This window comes from Cyanistes caeruleus, chromosome 18, assembly GCF_971803275.1.
Source record: "Cyanistes caeruleus chromosome 18, bCyaCae1.hap1.1, whole genome shotgun sequence".
Classification (NCBI taxonomy): Eukaryota; Metazoa; Chordata; class Aves; order Passeriformes; family Paridae; genus Cyanistes; species Cyanistes caeruleus.
In genome coordinates, this window is record NC_141718.1 from 5,084,578 (window position 1) to 5,105,753 (window position 21,176).

General features: G+C 46.2%; 1 protein-coding gene across 2 annotated transcripts in view; it reads right to left on the reverse strand.

Annotated features, from left to right (window-relative positions):
* MN1 (MN1 proto-oncogene, transcriptional regulator) overlaps positions 1–21,176 on the reverse strand; it is an 83,425-nt gene that overhangs the window by 48,330 nt on the left and 13,919 nt on the right. Inside the window, exon 2 of one of the 2 annotated variants that reach the window (XM_023937853.2) lies at positions 347–5,351. The exons of the other annotated variant lie outside the window; for it this stretch is intronic. Coding sequence (XP_023793621.2) covers positions 5,164–5,351 — 188 coding nt within the window. The 3' untranslated portion in view covers positions 347–5,163. Of the gene's footprint in view, positions 1–346; positions 5,352–21,176 lie in introns of those variants that run through there. 2 annotated transcript variants of the gene reach the window in all.

Sequence of the window (21,176 nt, forward strand, 5' to 3'; positions counted from 1 at the left end):
GGCAAAGGGGAAGGTCTTATCTTCTGTGGGCTTCCCTGCAGAGCAGGGACTGCACAGCTGCCATGAACGCTGCCTTTCTTCCTCCCTCCGGATCAAAAAGAAGTAAAACTTAAAACCCACCAACCCTGCTGGGCACAGGGTCACCACTGACAGCAGAGAGGAATCAGCAAAGTGCACCCCAAACCTCCCAGGGAGCCACATGTGGATAAGGGTTTCCCCAGATCATGGGCAAATTTGTACCATCACAAGGCCCAGGGCTTACCTGAATATGAATGGCATCAGTTCACTTCTTCATGCCCTCGGGAATAAGGACTTAGTAAAAAATCAACAAACCTGGTATGAAATATAGAGTAGCCACCATTAACATCATATTTATTGTTATTTAGTTGCTCAGTAAAACATATACAGATATGTACAATATGCAGGAATACAGAAGACTGCACTTTACATATTTAAAAAAAGAAAGAAAAGTAACACTCAATTTCATGAGCTATCGTCACAGTCTTCCAACCAAGCATTTAGGAAATGAATTTAACAAGAAAAAAAAAATAAAAATAAAAAAAAAAATTACAGGATTGCCTAACACACAGCAGAGTCAAGTTTTCATATTTTACATGTGCAATAACATTTTTCAGAAGAGTTTGCTAATGCAGTACGGATTACCAGTGTTTTGAGGTTTCTTTTTTTTTTTTTCCATGAACCAAATTTAGTACAAAGAAATAACATCCTTTTGCTTAAGGCTGTTTTAAAGCTGTAATATTCTTGGGTAGCGAATAGTGATAAAGTTGTAACTGCCGGAAATCAGAACCTGCAGTTTCATCAGTCAGAACCTATGAGCGGATGGACTCAAAGCAACAATTTTAATAGAGAATTTCTAAGACAAAATTAGACTATTTCCTCCATTAGCCTTAAGCATTAAAGAAGAAACAATTCTATAAAAATGGGTTATGCTCTTACACACCATCCCTTGAACAGCTGTGAATCCAGTAGCTGACAAAACCTTACACTGCAGCTTAACAAAAATAAATCAAATGTACCAGTTTGGATTCTATCACCCACCCCCCCCAGTGCCCATCCCACTGCTGTGCTCACCTCATTCCTTCCACCTCCCAAAACTGGAACTTTTTGCCTTACTGGTGGTGCCTGGAAGTCCAGTCCCGATCCCAAGTTCCCAAGGGCCAGCCAGACCCAGAGTGACCATGGAGACCACAGGACAACTCCCCAGATGATCCAGGTGACAGAATCCTGTGCTCATCTCCTTCCACCCTCAGACACTGTGAAAACCTTAACTAAGTAACAAGCCCAAAGCCCCTTGCTGATGCTCTAACAGCAGAGAACAAGTAACCCCAAGAGAACGTGATCTGGAGAAAATTTGCAAGAATATTTATGTAATAAAATGAGGCCTATTCTGTCCTTTTTTGGCTAAGAGGTATTTGATCACTCCTCCCAACTGAAATGCAAGGGAAATTTTGCTCAGTTTGCTACGACATTGTAACTTGCAGACTAAGCACAGGGTTTCTTTTAGGAAACACAGAGGGAGCCAGGGCACAGGGCCAGGAGATGGGGGATGTCCTGGCTCCCCCGACCCAGCCCGAGGCTGCGTGGGAGCCTCCGGCGCCGGGCCGGCCAGGGAGAATCCCCACGGCAAAAGGCAAAGCCACATTTTAGCTGTTGCTCACAATCCAAAGCAGATTGTGCATCGTACCACCGGTCTTTGGCTTCTTGTATGACTGTCCCCCATCCGGAAGCCATGCAGGATACGCAGGCAGGTTTCTCCCAGGCATTTGGGGAACACGTATCTGATAAAATTCTCCCCCTGTTGACCCAACTCGGCCCCTGAAGGAAGTGAGCCTCAGGCACAGGGCTCTGCAGCAAGCAGAGGTCAGACCTCAGTGCAGCTCAGCCCTGCCACTGTTCCCCCAGTCTCCTATTGCTGTCTGTGCCTCAGTTTCCCTCTCCACAAGAGTGCAACTTACCTCTTATACAACTGGCTTTTACCTACAGCTCCCAAACATGTTTCAGTTGGAGTATTATTATTCAAAAAATGACATAACTTCCATTCTTACTGTGTCAGGCTATGCTGACACTTCACATGTGTTAAAAAAACTCCCAGTGCACTCAGTGTAAATTTAATGGAGAAAATGGGTACAATGAAATTACTGCAGGTACCACCAGCTCTGTGACAAAGCTTGAACCTTCTGTATATGCTGTCAGTACCACATCCCCAGGTGATGAGCAGGACACGATGCCTGTCCTAGTCAGAATGTAGAGTTTCTGTTCTGATCTTTGGCAAAAAGCAACAAAACCCTAAAAGAGCAGGTTTGGTTGGTCCTGGCTAACAGCTGCCTCAAGCAGAGCTCGTTCAATCAAGATCAGCCAGGAGGTTCAGCAAGAGAACCGTGTGTGACCGTACGATTCAGTTAAAACTCCAGCCACTGAGCCCAGCACCCAGCCAGCCACTGCCTTAACTCCTCACTCCCTGGCAGTCCCAACCCTGCACTGCATCCACTGCCTGCAGCAGAGCCAGAGGTGGCCAAGTGCCACAACACCCACAGCTCCATGCTGCACGGCTCAGCACCTGGAGACACAGCCCCTGGCCTCAGGACACCCTGGCCTCCTCATCTCATGGGATTCCACTGATTTGAAAGGAATTGATTACACTCTGCATTTCCATAAGCAAGTTCCAAGCAGATGAGAACAGTACTCCAGGAGAGGAGTGCAAGCTGCTGAGAATGAGCCAGCAGAACTGGGTGGTGAGACCAAGCCACCACAACTCCACTCAAACAGGGATTTCTCTTTAAAAGCATCTGAACTCCGTGTCCCCTGACAGGTTCCTTCCTGTGGCACAGGGTGTGCATCCCTGACCTCAGGAAGCCTGAAAAACCTGTTCTCTTCAGTGCAGCAGGAAGAACTAAAAACAAAGCACAAGGCAAGGGACTGCACTCTGAGCAGGAATGCCACCAGACCATGAACTTGGCCAAAATTTTCAGCTGTGATGGAACGCAGTACTGTACTGGTGTCACCCCAGGGTGCCCTGCTGCAGAGCAAGCCCCCCACAGCAGCACAAATGCTCTGGCATGCACAGAACACCCATGCTCTGCTGACAGGATTTAAAATCAAACATATACTTAGGTAAGCCAGGACTTGAGGAATCACAGGCAGAGGCACCTTCCAGAAAGGGGCTGACAGTGACTACTAGGAGATACTTTACTGGGGACAGTGACATTTTATTGTAGGTGCAGGAGGAGCTCTGCACTCCTGGTTGCACACCCTGACAGAGGTACAAACCATCCCAGCTTTTTGATCCAAACCAAGTGGGTGTGCGGCAGCTCCACAGCCAGTTGCTCCAGGATGGGCAAAAATCCTCATCCTCGTGGAAGCTCCAGCTTTAATACAAAGTAAAATAATATTGAAAACCAAGATTAAAAACTATCCAAATTTATCCAAAGTCAATTCATTGACCAGACCCATAAATCAATCCATGCATGGTTAATAAGAGCACATTCAAATCACATTTCCAAACACTGCGAGTCTCTCTGAAGCCACATATGACTGAGAGTGAGGATTCCAGACCACCCTTGGCTTTTTAGGCAGAATTTCCTCTCCGTTGGTGTCTACCGAGAATATTATGTCAAAGTAATTAAAGACCCAGCACAATCATCAAAGATAAAATATAAAGCAGTCTTCAACTCTGTCCCTTCAGCAGGGACACATTTGTGAAATCATGAATAAATAACCCTAGAGAGGCCAACCTTTATTTCACAACCAAAGCCAAACCCTCCAGTGCTTTTCCTGAGCTCCAGGAGCTGTGGGAGGTGAGCTGCAGGCACAGGGCAGGACAGGGCCACTCCTGGGTGCAGGGACACACAAATAATAGACATTGTTACATAAAACCACTGGAAAATCAGCCCATCTTGTCAGTTGTGGGTTTATCTGGTTTGCTTCCAACTTTCATCTCAAATGAGCATTATCTAGCCCAAGCAGGAAAGTATGGCTTTCCTTTTATTGTGTGCATCCAGCAATGCTGTTCTTCAGTGCATGGCAGAAATGGGGCCTTGAACGAGTTTGGGGGATTCTGACACCAGGTTTTCCTGCCCTGGCAGATTGAGAAATGCTGCCCCTGGACACAGCCCCCTGCATCTGCACTGGGACCTGTTGTGGTAGGGGCTGGGGCACCCCTGGCAAGGGCAGGAGACACTGGACATGCTGCCAATCAACAGCATCTTTCTGCAGTTTAAAATGGGCAAAAAATGGGCAGGGTGCAGGGGATTTATTTTCTCCAGTATCAATAAAGTGGGAACTGCAGGAGCACCACCAGGCCCAGGCAAGCAACATGGATCCTGGCCCTTTGGAGGAGGAGATAATGACTATTAGACTTATTTAGAAAAACCTCTCCATACCTTCCCTGCTGAGCCTGAACCAGCCCATTCATGACAGAGCTACATCCCAGGGCTACGCCCAGGAACACAGAGGAAGGAGCATCCTGGCCTCACCAGGAGCAAAATGAGAGCTGAAACTTTTTAATAGCAGAGCCTCATTCTCTCAGGAAAGGGCAGGTCCATGCCTGAACATTCAACAGAGCATCAACTGCTTGGTTTGTATGAGACTGGCAAAGGCTGGGTGTCACTACGACATGATTTAATGCTGACCATTTTGCTTTCACTGGTGTTTATTCCTGAACTGCTGCTCCTCAGGATCACCATCCTAATAAGCACTGAACAAAGCAAAACAAAACAAAACAAAACAAAAAAAAAAAAGAAAAAAAAAAAGAAAAACAAAACAAAAGAGGAAGAAAAGGAGGAGGAGGAGGAAGAGGAGAATCTTTGTCTTATTATGACATACGTGACTTGGACACACACTGAGATGAAAAAGGAAAAGGCCTCATCTATAAATGTATGCCAAGGTTACAGAATAATGGGAAAAAGTGGTCTAGCAGGAAAATCTTAAGCAAAAGTGTGCTAACTGCAGAAGGGTTAACACTGGTAACATACTGTGGCAGAAGATTAAAAAAAAGTTGAGGTTTACTTTAAATTAACCCTTTCCAGTCCATATGCCACTAAGCAGGTACCAACCTAGAAAAATAGTCCACCTAGCAGTAGCGGCCCTTTGAAATTAAAAAAAAAAAAAAAAAAAAAAAAAGAAAAGAAAAATAATTTCTTTTGTTCAAGTCAGGGCAGCCACAAAAGTCCCAAATCTGTTGGAGATGTCCGAGTGCAGGGACCTCCACGTCGGCACCGCAGTCCGGCCCTTCGCCTCGCCCACGTCGTCCGTGCAGTGGACCGAGAGGCACTGCAGGTGGGTGCCCGTCTGCGCCGCCGCCGCCGAGGTCTTGCTCGGGGGAAGGTCGTGGGCTGGAAAGGGTTCACAGAGAGAGGTTAGGAGACCCATGACATGTAACCCCATCAACTCACAGCCTGCCAGCGGCATTGCTACCCCCTCTCCCCACCTGCCGCGCCCCTCTCCTACATCTCCGGCTCGGAGGATACCGTGTCACCACCACCGAGTCACCACCACAGGTATGGATCCCCCTCCCCATCCCGAAGTGAGATCCCGTGGCTGGCTGTTCACCAGGCAAGAACACCACCTGAGAGAAAGCAGCAATATGTGTGAACACTGGGGATGGACCTGGGACTGATGAGTGTGTCCTAGACTGCAGCACAACAGGGAATTTTCCTTCCCTGCACAGCCTCTGCTGCTGGAAACAGATGCTGAAACACCTCCAAGCAGGAAGCCAGCCCCAAACCCTCCATGCCCTCATGGTCAGTCCCAACATCTGTCTCCCTCCTCCCCTCTTTTAATGGGGCACCATGATAATATTTTCCTTAAAATTTCTTTCATTTTGGAACTTTGTATAATCTTTAGCTATCATTAGTTTCTGTCAACCACAGAAATTTAAAAGCCTAACTGAAACATCCTAAACAATATCCCTAGGCCGTTTTCCTCTAGATTTTACGTTTAATGCAAAGAGTAACTAAAATGTGTGGAATATGACAAAGATACCAAAAAGCAGCTGTGAATGTTTAACATCTCAGGACATTTCCTCCCATCACCTTTCTCCTCCTGTTCCACAAAGCCAAGCAGTGTGGGGGTACCACAGTTCATGGGGAAACTCACATTACTTTCACTGAACCTCCTGCTATACCAGATACAAATCCAGAACTGAACAGCTTGTTACACAGTCACAGTGATACTACAAAAATAATGCTAAACTAGCACGGAAGTCCTTGGCTTAAGCTGGAAACTGCTTTTAATGCTTGATTATCACATGATGTCAGAGATACTCATAACTAAAACATTCTAACACCACCACACTACCAGGAACCTGGGGACATGATGCCATAAACACTGGGAGAAGGAACCAGGCTCCAGAGCAGCACTGCTGCCTGCTCAGCCCTGCTCTGTGCAAAATCCACAGAGAGCTCTGCTGCACACCTCAGCCAGGCCCCTCTTGCTTTTCTCCAGACACTCCTCCTGCTCCGGTCAAGGATCCAGCAGCAGCAGGGCAAAGGTGCTCACACCATCTACACTCAAATGGATTCCAGCTCCCTGCAGGTAGTGTTGGGTGTTTTTAGTCAGTTTTGATAAATAGGAAGCACTGAAGGGCTGTGCAGAAGCATAGAGCAGAGGCTGCTGCGTGATACCCGAAGTTCCGGCAGGCAATGAGGTGTTGGCACAGATTCCCTCTCAGTACATGGAGCTTCTACTCTTCTTTCCTGTCACTCCTGGGCCCTATAGCTTTGGGGAAACCACAGAAAAAAAAAACTCAGACTCCCTGAATAACCACTATCTGACCAGGTGTTCAATTTAACTTACTGTCCAGAATGCAAGTATACTTAAGACAGTTTTTTATTTGTAAAATATTAAAAACTCAGATGGGACTGTGCAGAAAATTGTGAACAGGAAATGTTTTCCCTTACTTGTATTTGTTCACAAGACACACAGTACCCACTGTTTTTATTCTTAGGTCTCCCTGACTGCACAGGACATGCTGGGCTCGGCACAGGAAGAGCCAGCGCCTCGAGATTAGTCCTTGTGACAGCAGCTCTCTTCCTCTCCTGCAGAGAAAGAGGAAAGAGTCCCACAGCTGAACTGCTGCCACAAGAGGCCCAGGGGTCCCAGCAGTGTTTCTACAAGGGCTGCAGGAGACCCCCACAGCCGAGGACTACAACAGCCAAGGCAGAGGTGGCACATTCCCATGCTGGGATCAGAGCCAGGGCTTCGCTGCACCAGCTGTGCAGGCACCACGACACCTGGAACAGAGCTGGATCTCAGCAATGACTACATGAACTCATGTGCCACAAACACTTGAAGAATAAAAAATTAGGCTTATTTGCTTGTAAATCAGCAAATTATTTCTAAGCCATTTGCTGTTGATAAAATTCATAAGCAAAGTACTGATAAAGAAATCAAAGCAAAATCTGTCCCACGTGGATAAACAAGATTCCTTGGCTTGAGAGGAAAACCCAAGTAAAAGAGGCGAGCAGGAACTGAGCCTCAGTTTGCAAAGCCAATACTGACTGCCACTGTCCACAAGAGCCTTGCTCACCATGGGACACCACTGTGGGAGCTCCAGCTCTCCTGTCTGTCATTAATGAGCACAGAAAATGACGTATTCAAATCCAAAACAAAGAGAGCTCACAGCAAAGCTTGCACTGGCACAAGAATTCTCAAAGCCAATCTGGATGGAAATTTTCAGTGCAATTTACTTTTTTCCAGTATTTCTGTCTTGACAAAGGTATGATGCTTTCCAGGAAAAAACCTTTGTAGAAAAAAAATTAAAGCTGTGCTGATCCACCTGATGAGAATTATGTTCTTAAGCATGAGATATTGCCTGATGCTTGTCCAGTATAGTAACACTCTCCCAGCAGACCTGTTTCACCAGCCATCCATCCTCTCTGCCTCCTCCCTCACAGCCACAGTGTCCACGGTCCAGAGCAGTTCTGGTGGCTGAGATGGACGTGACTCGGCACATTAAAATTAGTCAGGTAATACAAGATGGTGTCACCACATCATTGCCTCGCAGCTGCCAAGTTCCAGATAAATTATTGTCAGTCATGAAGTACCTCACTGAAAGCATGGAATTTTCTAACAAATTATCTTTGAACTGCACAACTGCCTCTGTTTGCAACTACTGCAAAAAATTTGTGTTATGAAAAAAAGCAGTACACTTCTAATAAGAGCCATCCTCCACACCCAAGATCTTGGGACGGTCTGGGTGGAGACTTCCCCTCCAAACCAAAGGACATGACACAGAACTCGGGACTGACAAAAGCACAACCACCCTGCACAAAGGACAGTGTGTGTCACAGAAACAGCAAATGCTGAAGCAGAGGTAAGAAATCAAACATCACATATAAGCTCATGTCATGTTCACATGAAAGGCATGAAACTCAAAGCAGTAAAGTGACCAAAAACCAAAAGAAGTCTGGAAAATACTCCCCCATGATGATGTTTTTCCCCACCGCTGTTGGTGATGCTGTGGTAGTCTCAAGAGCCAGCTGGCTTTTAGGTAAGAGCTTCTGACCAAGCTTTATCCAGCCAAACACATTCCAGCCATTCAGCCCAGACAAACAGTGAGAAGAGAGCGCCCGGCCAGGCTCCCCAGCCTCCCTCCAGGCCCGACCCTCTGCTCTGACCTTGCACATTTAGGAAGCTGCTCTTTCGTTCTGCTCTACTTTGCAAAGGCACACAGCCTTCAAAAATAAAAGGTTGCTGTTTGTTTGTTTGTTTGTTTACACAGCATTAATGGCAGCATGGTGACTAACCCAGGAGCCTGGCCAGCAGCGTTGGAGCCTGCAGCTGGGACACAGGAAGAGAACCAGGAGTTCTGCAACACAAAAAAATTCAATATACACACTACAGACTGCTTTTCCATATCAGCTCAGGAAAAACACATTTCTCTAGTGAGGTTAGACCCTGGCATTCACCTTACTCTGCAGACACCATGTGTACCTTCAGTCTCTCCAGCTCCTCCCTTTCTCGGGAGACCCTGAGCAGTTAAGCTGCTCCATATGAAGCCTCTTTTGTCATGTACCATCCTCTTATGCATTATGAAAAAACAAAGGTGTTCTCTTTACTGTGACAACCCCACCGAGCACTGTGCAAACCCAGGGGTGTCCCAGTTTTTAAAAACGAGTTCACCTGCATGGCTACCACACATTGTGTGCATCTTCTCATCAGAGAGGAGGCTAATTGAGGGAGGGCTGGTGTAGCCAAGGCAACTGCAGATGCTACGCTGAGACACCGGGAGCTGATGCTGCTCTTCAGGTGCTGCTTATGCCATCCTTCTCATTTTTGCCAAAATCACCACCAACAAAAGGACGGAAAGCAGCGAGACACAGGAATGAGAGCACAGACACAGTCTGGTAGGGGTCTGGTTAGGAGTGGGTTCCACTCCACATTTCAGCATTCCTGGGAGATTGAAGTGACAAACAGGAGGTGAAGATCCCTAGAATGGCTCCTTGCCCCAGGGCTCATCCCTTACACTTCTTCACCGCTCTGACACAGCCTCAGCCGCCCGCGCTGCCCAGGGTCCGGCTGCCCGGCACAGCACGGCCCCGCCGCCGCCCTCGATGGCCAGCCAAGCGTGAAGGCCCTGGATTGCTACTGATCTTGTTAAGGCTGAATCTGAGGATTTGGCCAATAACACTATATTCCCTGATCAGAGATCTGTTTCCCCTCTACCATCTGATAACCACTCTTAAAGGACGCGTTAATGGGCTTCGGTTCACTCTGTGCCCGTTAAGCAGAGGCCAAGCTACCATAAGAGGGAATAGATTTGAGTAATGATCCCTTATGAGGCAGCAAACCTACATATAGTGTTTAAAATTATTCCCTTAGGACAAGATGTTTTTCACCAAATCTCCCACATGACAGTTTGACATATTGGTTCAGGCACATAGCTCTGCATTTGTACACAGCACAGAAGCATCTCTTTTCAGTTTTTGAGAAAAATAAGGTCTGAAAACATTTCATGTTTCCCTGGACACTGGACCTAGTCTCCATAGATTAATTTATTCCTGAAATTGTATTTTTAAACACTCCCAAAATTTTATTTTTAAACACAACTAGTTCATTTGTGTTGATAAACAAATGAGCAATCTCCTTCCTCACCTCTGCAGCACTGACAAAGTCCTTGGCAAAAGCATTTTCTTGACCCTGGAATACAAGAAGGCAATGGCTTGCATTTGTTCCTAGACACAAACATGGCACCTGCCACCTGCTTACACCATAAACCTGCACGGCTCTCAGGTGCCTTCACCCCTGACAACCTGTGCCTGCTTTGGGCTGGATGTGTCTGCTGTTCCCAACACTTGGAGGGCACACACTGCCTGTGGGCCCAGACTGGCAGCAGCCAGCTCTGCTAGCACTAGAGGAAAAGCCCCAATTACCCATTACTAGAACATTCCTCTTAATTTTATTTTACTTCTTCATTTATTCTGTGTAATCCATGCCCGTAAAACACTTAAAGGTGCTGCTGTCCCCTGCTGCTCTCTGCTCTGTATGCACAGACTCGGTGTTGGTGGTTAAGGTGAACAGCTGATGCCAAGGACTCGTCACAACGACCTCAGTGGAAATGGGGACAGGTGACTCTGCAGAGCCATCCCACCTCCGTGGTATTGGCCACATTTCACTTCATGACATTTCAAGAAGCCATTTGGCTTGGTCAGCCCCTCAATTTATTGTCAAGGCCCAGCCAGCTGAACGCTCTCTGAGAGCCTTTCTCAGAAAGGAGGGAATACTCTTCATCAAACATGCGTGCACGGTGCTGAGCACCGTCCCACAGCACTCGTATATCGCGCAAACCAGGATTAAAGCTCCGACTTTGCTGCAATACTGACAAGACTCACCCCAAGGCATGGCACACCCAGGCTAACACACATTCTGTTCACCCTTAATGCTGCTTGCTGCCCACCCCTTCATCAGCCCATCAGCTCTGGCAGCATCCTCTGGTCCTCACAGGCCCTTCCTCCACAGACAGCTTGATTAATTGGAGGTGCCTGAGGCTCTAAAGGGAGCGTGTATCAGCCCATGCTGCAGAGATGTTTATTTTGTTTTCAGTGGTCTCCAAGCTGGCATGGGGCTCCATCAGAGCACGCTGCTTGCACAGAATTCAGATAACAGGAGACACATAGTGCTTGCTGCAAATACATATTTTTCTTTTTTCTCCCTTGACCTCTTTTCCTGCTCCTGTTTTCACCAGGAGCAATGGAAGGATGTGCACGCCACGACAGGGAGGCTGCCCAAACCCACGGCAGCGTTAAGAGTTTGCTGTCAAGCTGTAGGGTTACAGTCAGACTGTGAGCCACATGCTTGCAGAACGAAACAGAAGAAACTGGTGAAAAAAAACATGAAGTAGGAAAAATGCTAACCCTATCAATGGAAAAGGCGGCACTCATCTTACATGTAGCATGACCTTGAAGACACAGGATGAAGGATGTGTGGATGAGGACAATGACATTGCTGTTCAAAAATCCACATTCTCCCCACTGTGCCAGAAGGAGACAAGAGATGGGGAACACATTGCTCCCCACCTTGCTGACACTGCCCAGCAGGAGAGCAACATGCCACCATGGGTTCACAGGCAAGTGTGAAACTGCCTACACCTATTTATTTCTCTGGAGGCTACTGTTAAATCCCTGTTTTCCAGCTCTGTGACTCTCCAAGAAGAAAGGAAAGCTCTGTATCCCTGGAGAAGCCAGAAGGTCTGGGCCTTGGGACAGCACCAGCTCCTGTACCTTGTTCGATGGCCACAGGGACAACGGACTGTTTCTAACTCATATCCTTCCTCTCTTTTGGCTACCTTCAGTTCCTCTTTTCAGTTTAACACACTGACTCTCAGGCTGGCTTCCCTGCAAAACACAAACCGCAGAAAGGGGTCCTGCCTACCCCCCTGGTGAAGTGGCTGATGTTGGGGTTGGGTTCTCACAGAACAAAAGACCATTCTGGCAAACCAGGTCCCACCCCAGCTGCAGTGCTGCTGTCTGCCAGTCTGGTCTGCCTACCCCACACAGGTGAACCACTGCTTGTCTGTGACAGCCACGGAAAGCTGAGCTTCCAGACAGGGCCCAACCCAACCGCACGGCTCCAAAGCGCTGGCCAGCTCCTGGTGCCATCACCAACACTGTGCTCTCCTCAGCCCTGCATGGTGTGAGAACTGCCCCTGCCCAAACAAGGAAAACTGGCATTAAAAATCAAACCAAGCCAACTGTTACTTGCCAAAGCTGGCAAACAGTGTCTGGAAACTTCCAAGAGAAAATAAATGTTAAGTCCAGCAACTGCAGCCCATTCCAGCACTGCCGACTCAACACAAACATCCATATGCTGCCATCCAACACCAGTGAAGCCTCGGGGAGCTCCAAGTTATTCTCCAGGGTCTGTTGTTCTTCCCCCTCAAATAACCTGAGCACTTCTGCTCATCCCTGAAAGGAGCGAACTGCCTAAGCCCAACCCACCAGCTCCATCACACTGACACTCAGACCATTGGGAAGAGGCTACATCCAGCCTCTCCCACATAACCCCTCCTTCCAAAGGGCTGTGGGCTGTCTCAGACATGTCCCTGCCTCTGAATCCAGCCCCCAGCGTGAAAAGACCACCTCCATGGCAGGAAAGAATATTGGCTGACTGATCCTGTGTTTTCCGTGCTGCTGGCATACATCACCTGCTTGCACTAGCTAAATGCTCTGAGCCTATTTTCACCAAGAATGACAAATGACACATCCATGATGAGTAAAGAAATGCTGGGTTTTGCTTTCAAATTTATTTCATATGTACGCAAACTATCACATGACAGTTTTACACACAGCTCCTGCCTATGCAAAACCCATCTCTTGACTGCCAGAACGCACAAGCAAACAAAAGGTTTTCAATAAAATCCAAAGTGGAATTTTCTGATTGCACAAAAGTTACATGAAATTGTTCAGTAAGCCCTCACTTAAATAAAACCAGTTCTGGATACTGTCTAGTAGTATTTCAGGACAGGCCAAAACTGAAAAAAAATGCTACTAAATGGTTGTGTATTAAGTCACCACCTGGACATTTCACATGGAGCAGACCTCCAAAAATAAGATAAAATGCCCACTTCCACTAGCAAGGGAAGGGGTGTACCAATGGATTTGTAAAGGCAGTGAATAGTTCATGATTATGCACAGAGCAAACAGAAAGGGAAACACATAAATTCCAGTGTTCCATCAGATCTGTGCAAGAGTTTTGACAAAATTGCGGGGGAAAAATAAGATATTACAGTTACAAGTAGGATATTTAAGCCCTGCAGATCATACATGGAAAACTATTTTCTTTAAGTGAAAACAGAATTAAAGATGAAGATTCCCTTCAAAGAACTTTTTTTGTAGTCATTTAGTTTCAGGATGCAAATTAAATGAGCACTTGTTAGCCAAGCAAAAAAAGGGAATTAGCTCTTTTCATCAGTCATATCATCAGTCTCTTGTAAGGCTCAGATACACTTGGCCGAAGACCTTTAGGTGTTTTGTTGCCTTGTTCCCCAGGAGCTCCCCAAGGAGCTGTGTTCTCACATCCCAAAGCAAGATCTGCATCCAGCCTGGCTGCCAGGGCTGGGACAGGGATCTGCTTGCTCCCTCTGTCTCCTCCCTGGCTCTGCCCACAGCTCCCAGAGGTGCCTCTGCCCCATCTATAACTCACAATTACGAGAGACCGTAACACGAAACTGCCACAGGCAAAGTCAATCTCTCCCAGGGGCCTCACACATCTGAGGCTCCTGCACACCAAGAAACGGTGATCATGTGCAGTAATGCTTGGGGTTAAACCACACAAGTTCAAGGATATTCCTGAAAACACAGTGGGAGTTTACCAAAGGCTAACATTTAGTGAGAAGAACCAGCATCAAGGCTCATTAGCTCTTTTATGCCATTTATTTATAGCCTACCTTGAAACACATCCCATTTCTCTTTAGGACACCTCCAGCTGAAGTTTGGTATCTCAGGGGTCAATGAGGAGACTTTGGGAAACAGTGTGCATGAAAACAAAAGGTGTTCAAGCAACTTTGCCACTCACAGATCAACAGAAAAGGGACACCAGAGACCCCAGGTCCAAGCTGGCACATGCAGAGACACAGTTCATAGATGGACAGAGCAGGCTGAACAGGGCACCTGGTCAAGTGGAAGGTGTCCCTGCCCATAGCAGGGGTGTGGAACAAGGTGAGTTTTAAGGTCTGGGAAGCTATGGGGCACTCCTTAACCTGCTCTGTGCTCAGCAGCACCGACTGCTTGACACTTGACACTCAGGGGGTTCCAAATCACTGCTTAAAAGTCCCTTGCAAGTAATTCACAGGCAAATTCTGACAAATCTGCAAGAAATAACTATAAAGAGCAGAATTATCAGGAGGCCTGAGCTTCTTAAAGAAAGGTGAAAATCTCTTTCTGATAAACATTTAAGTGCTGGTAAAACAGAATGAGAGCTGACACTATCAACCCAGCACTTCCTGGGCAAATTCTTGCTAGATCTCTTCTGCTGTAGAAAAATCCCAAATTCTGGTACACCCCAAATTTTGACTACAAAAAGAGATAGAAATGTTGTCATATAATGTATTTGGCATATTCAGAAACATCCCCTAAAGCAGCAATAAGATGTGGTGATTGAGCTAGGGCCCAGAAGTCTGATGGAAGAACAGGGTTTGATTGAACAGCGTGTTTAAAAATTAAATCTATCTGAAGGAAAAGAAAAAAAATCATCAGAAGAAATGCATGACCATATGAGGAGCAATGGCAGTGAGAGAAATTCAGCACTGAAGAAACCACACAAAGAAACTTGGCATTCTTAGGTACAGCTATAAGTGCCACTATTAGGATAAGAAAAATATAAGCTCATCTTTTACTTCCAATTGTCACATCACTGTGGAGAGTCTTCATGAAATTCTCAGAATAGCAACGAATCAGGAGCAAACAGCTGTTCAAGCAGGAAAGTCACAGGTAGACAGACTTTCCTTGCTTCAACAAAAAATTAACTCTAAAGTTTCACAGGCCAGTAAATCAATAAAATGGGCCTGTACAGCACAGGACAAACAGTCTCATCTTCCAGCCCAAAGCTGATATATAGGGCTGTGTTCTCCTTCCGGCCATATGCTCACGTGATTTATGACCCACAACAATTTCAATACTCCTGGAAAATGGAAGAACAACAGACAATTAGTTCATCCCACTACACTGGGGATTGTGTGGGCTCTGCCCTGAAGCACATCCCCAGGGAGCAGGGGCCAGAAGCCCCAGCTGCCCCTGTCAGGGGCATGGGAGGGATATGGGGCTGAGCAGCACCCAAGCACTGGCACAAGGTGCACAGCACATCCCCCAAGACTTCTCTGCATGGAGCATCCCACAGGAACTCCAAGAGAGATGCAGAGGGACTTCTAACCAGGGCCTGGAATGACAAGGCAGAATGTACTCCCTCTGAGAGAGGGCAGGATTAGATTGGATATTGGGATGAAATTATTTACTCAGAGTACTGAAGCACTGGAGCAGGTTGCCCAGAGTTGTGCCTGCCCTATCCCTGCAAGTGTTCAAGGCCAGGCTGGATGGAGCTTGGAGCAACCTATTGAAAGGTGTCCCTGCCCACAGCTGGAATGAAATGACCCTTCCAAACCAATTTTCTGATTCTCTTCTGTGATTCATTCCTATCCCATTTGTAACTATGGCTGTTTGTGACAACTGCTGTTAACGTGGCCTAGATCTGGTCAGTGCAGGACAGACCATCCCACTAGCAGGGCACAAGGACCTTGTAAACTCCACCTGCAGCTGTCCCAGGCAGGGCACTGCCTGCAATGCAAACACTGTCAAACCAGGCAGGATTCAGCCCTGCAGCACCTGCTTCACTGCCACAACACAAATGCAAAGGCATCACCAAACAAACAAACAAAATCCTCCACCCCACCCTGAATTAGGCTTTTCCCTCGTGCAGGTGGGGTGAAGTGCAAGTTCAACAGCTTGAATCACACAGCCATAACTTCACCCAACCCCAGCCATTATGGCATCATCAGCTGGGGCTGATGCACTTGTGCACCACCACAGAGCACACTGCTGAGAGCCTGTGAGACACCAAGTCTACTGGCATAACATCAGAACTGGTTTTTCTGAAGCCATGGGGATCCAGACTGGTCTTCAGCTAACTTCTGAGTGACAAACCCAAGCCACATGTCTACTCAAAGGCACATCTCTGAACAGCAGCATCATGCCCTCCATGGATGAACATTTTGTACACTGGGAAAAATGCCAAATAACTCAGGTATCCATACTGCAATGAATTCTGCTATCTGCCACCCTCCTCAGGTCTGGATCCACACAGCTTTATCCCCCAGCAACAGCGCTGCCAAGGCAGATGGGCCAGCAAGGCTTCAACAAGAGGGTGAGCAAAATGGCAGCAGGACCATAAGGATAGAGGGGTAGAGTCTGAGCTCAGTGTCTTAAGGTACCCTTGCCTCCCTTCCTGTAGGTCTTAAGCAGAAGGCAGCCATGCTGAAGGAGTTAATCTTGCCTGGAACAACCTATCTCCGGTTTCTCAGAAACTCCAAGGCTGCAGAGCTGGGCTTTCTGCTCCCTGCCTGCTCTTTGCCTGCCCTGCCTGCAGCCTGACCCCTGACATTTCCACTCTGCTTCTCCCTGGCATGGAAAACTTAACCATACACAAACAAACAGGTTGGGAGGACAGATAAATGGAACAGAGGAGGAGAAAGGGAAGATTGCTCAGATTCCTTGTCAAGGCCCTGATTAAATAACAGCAACACCACCAGACGTGGGTGAGGGGCTGGCATTTATCAGTAAACCCTGAAGTCTACAGCGAGACATCTCTGTTTAATTAATCCTGAAAGGGTCCCTTCCCCCTTCTACTTCCCAGGGAGGTTTTGAGGATCTGCAAGTTTAAAGACACAGTGAATCCTTTTTAGCCCTTTCCTTACAAAATGCAAGGGCAAACCCACAGTCAGGATTTACTAATTCTGTGGCAAAGGTTTCCATTGCATGGACACACACAGGCAACCCCCACTGAGGGGGCATCTTGGATTTAGTGGTATCAAACCCTCCAAGGCAATACCCCCAGCCTGCGCACACGTAATCACAACCAGGCATGGATCTGCAGATCGCACCTGGACTCTTCTGCCATTTTTACACAACACCCATTTCCCAAGGGATAAATCTCTTCAGTGCCTGATGCAGTTCTACTGTCACCCATTTTAGTACAGTTTTCCCATGGTTCCATCAACATCACCCAGCAATGGAAGAGACTGCACATACACATAAAGCAAGACAACTGCAAATGCTCTTGCCTCTGGGCTTTCCCTTAGCTTGAGGAGGCTCGGGAGGCCTTTCTAAAGTACCTTCCATTTCAGGAGGTCCCCTGCCCTTTGATCCAAGGTGAATACTGTACTAGTGCAGCACACCACAGTTCAAGCCATGATCCACGAAGGGCCACAAAGCTGGCACGTCCCTCCACACCACAGCAGCAGTGCGAGAGGACCTCTGCTTCCAGGGTGCCTTCATCCCACCACAGTGCTCAGACAGCTGTAAGGTCTCTGAGGATTGTAACAGCAATGGAAACTCTGGACCCCAGAGAGTGGACAGACCACCAAATCCCAAAACAGCTTCCAACAGAAGAGGCCTCAGCGAGCACTTCCCAAGGCTCAACATCAGTCCTCACCAGGGAGCAGGGCAGGGAGGACCTGGCAGCAGTGCTCAGGGCCCCAGGTCAGCCACAGTAACCACCATTCACCCAACCATCCATCCAAGCAACCATCCAACCGATGGCAGAATTACAGAGATCAATTCCTTTTGTGCGGTGTAACTTGCAAAAAGAGAAAATTAAAAAGTAGCAGAAAACCTCTGTAACAATGACTTCTGGTCCAATTGGAAGCAAAGGAAGGGGTGGGGGGAAAGAGAAAATTTAAAAGTCTAAGTTCAAATTGTAAAATAAATCTGTAATTCACATCAGCTTTATAAAATTCCCAGGAAAATACAAAGTCAAAACCAGTTATTTTCTTGAGGATCTATATTCTTAAATACCTGGTTTCAACGTTATCTCTTTTTAAAGAAGTACTGGGATGGGGGATGAACTGTGAGGAACTGAAAAATGTCTCTGCCTACCCAAAAAAAAATCATTATGCAATGACAAGAGACAATCCAGTCTATAATCAAAGACAGAATCCTGACATGTTCAAAGAGAAAATAATTGTAACAACAGTGACTTTGAAGATGAGAAGGGTTTTTTTGACTGAAGCCATGGCCATCAAGATTTTTACTGTAGCAGGCAATATCTAAATGCATCACTCAGCATGCTGAGTGCCTGCAGGTACACTGAGCACCAGTAGCAAAAAAATCATGAAGAAATTAAACAGTGACACCTAAGAAATCCCTGCCTAAAGTGGAACCAGGCAATGCTCTCTGAGTGTGAACCACTCACACCAGGGAGCACACACTCCTACTGATGAGCATGCTTGTGTCAGGGAGTGAAGTTTTACAGGAAAACTCAAGAGCCAGTGTCCCATTAATATAAAACTTGAAAGTAACAAGGCACTACACAAAAATACTTAAATTTTTGACGTTTGCTTCTAGGGAATTGCATATTTGGCTGTAAAAGTCATGAACTGCACTCTTCACTGAACTAGTGTGATTCACAGAAAATGAATCACAAAAGGCAAGTTTGGTGACTAAAAGAACAGCTGTTCTGTAACGCACCTAACGAGCAGTATTGGATTTGCTGCTGTTTGATTGGGAGACTATCAGAAGATGACTATAAATATCCCCTTCAGAAACAGAATCTGGATTAAGCTCAGTGTTAGCTGGGTGTAAGAGTCAGACAGACTGCCTCACACCTCTCCTGTATTTCACCTTTTAGGGGAAAGCCCAAGCACAGTCCCCCTCAAAGGTAATTTATCACAAAAATGACGCAAAAGCTGTGCAGCATCACTACCATCAAAATTTGTATTTTTAACATGGAGACTTTGAATTGTATCAATCCTGTCTGTGTCTCCATCACCATGAGCATTGCTTATATGTGGGAACCATTTTATTTAAACTACGAAACCACCAAACAATTTATTTAATAAAAGCATTTCCTCCACAGTAACTCAGCAGTGAAAAGCTGTTTAAAGCATAGTCTGTCAAGCCCTACTTCTTCCACACACTTCTGTTCTCACCATTACATTAAAAACCTTTCACCAAAAATGAAACCATTAGAAAGCATGAATATATGTTTTGGTTTTCTCTTAGCTGGAACTGGCAAGTCTTCCTGGGGGCATCTCCACTTCAGTTTCACAGCTACCACAGAGGATTCTTTCTTTCATTAGACATCCATGTATCTTCTGCAGAAAAGGAACATATTGAAACTGATGGCTGTGTGGTTTTGCTGATGTTGTTCCAGGCCACACCAAACTTGGGCTCACCACCTGTGCCCCAGGTGTGCATCAATGAACCAACACAGGCCAAGGCCACAGTGGGCTTGGCCTTTCTCCCTTTTGGGGTATTTCTGGCAGAAATGCCCTGCTAAGTGCCATGTTCATGTCCCCACTGCGTGGTGGCCGCTGGCCAAGTAGTGGAGCCATGAAAGCACAGCTGGCGCGCACAGTGACAGCCCAAATCCAGCTGTGACAGCAGAGCAAGGAGCACAGCCGGGGATGGGACAGAGTCAGACTGGGATATGCACCTCAGAACCCAACATCTGTTTTCCATGGAGTGCCCAGACAGCCCATGGCAGTCAATCCCATGATATTTTAAAGCAAGGAGCACTGAAGATAAAGACAGATCAATTTTGCTCTACAATTTTAAATGAAACTCTCCTGTTTTGGAAAGAATTTCATTAAGGTGAAAATATAATACAGAAGTACCCATTTAGGAAGAATGTGCTATTAATTCTTAGCAGTGTATGTGGAAGGGAAAATTGCATTTTTATCTAAATGGTTTTTTCTGCATAACCCATTTTCAGTATTCTTTTACAGCTCAGTAGTGGGAACTTTACACATTTCTATTCGGGCCAGACCACTGTGGAAGGCAGCCTTCAGGAACGTGTCAAATATAACCCCTTAAAACGTATTCCAAGAGAAGCTCCACAAACTGGAGCTCTTAAAATCCTTTAAACACCTTAAAGGATGGTTGGAAAAGGAAAGGAAAAAACCCTCTCTCTTAAAGATGTAAGCCAAATTTTTGAGGGGGAGAGAAAAAAGGATGTGGTTTAGGGTGGTTTTTTTTCCCTAAGGGCCAAGAAGTGTTTTGGTCTTCCCTCTCTTCTTCCTTACTTGAAGCACAAACACCTCCTCTTTGATGCAGTTTCCAGTCCCAAATGCACACAAAGAACAGAATGGGGCCATGTTATCACTCTGAAAAAATGGACATTCTGAGCTATACCATGTATTAGTACGCACAACCAAAACAAGCGTATGCTATGAAAAACTCATTTTATCAGCATAAACAAATGCTCATTTCTCACTTCAGTTTCATACCATTTGAAACTGAATATAATCCAAACAATAATTCCAAACAACTGATGCTGGGATCCAAGTTTCCCTGACATACTGCCATCACACAGCAAGAACAACATCAAGTAAAAGCAAAAGCAGATTCAGAACTGACTGCTTCAAGTTTTACCCCATTTGCCTAATCTAGTACAAAGAAAAGCAAACATAAAATTCAAAGTTTTTAAAATTCTTCATTTCATCAAGGATCTCAGATTCAAGCGAACCCAAACTGCAACAGCACAGTGACCCTGTGTTTAACAAACAAAGCCACTGACTTTCCAAGCACCGCAGCAGGGCTCACTGAAGAAGCTGAAGCTCTGTGTTTTCTAAGCATTGTTCATTTGACATTCTTCACCTCTTTTATTTTTTTTTTTACCCTGCGTTGGCTTTTATTAGCTTACTTCAGAAAATTAGTATAACAAAAAATTTTATCTTTCAAAACAGACATTTAAAAGTGCAGCAGTTATGGAAATACAATTGGACAATGAACAGTTTTTATTCCCTCTACCTCGCCACACTCCGCACGGCAAAGCAGTAATTACAGGAATCTACTTCTGGTTTAAGCTCTACAGTAAGCTCTTTCCAAATTTAAGGCCAGCAACCAACCCTTCATTATGCTTAATAGGTAGACATAAAACGTAATTGTATCACAATCTCCCAACGCACGTTCCAAGCTCCAAGGCTCACACGTGTCTGGCTCAAAGAAGAG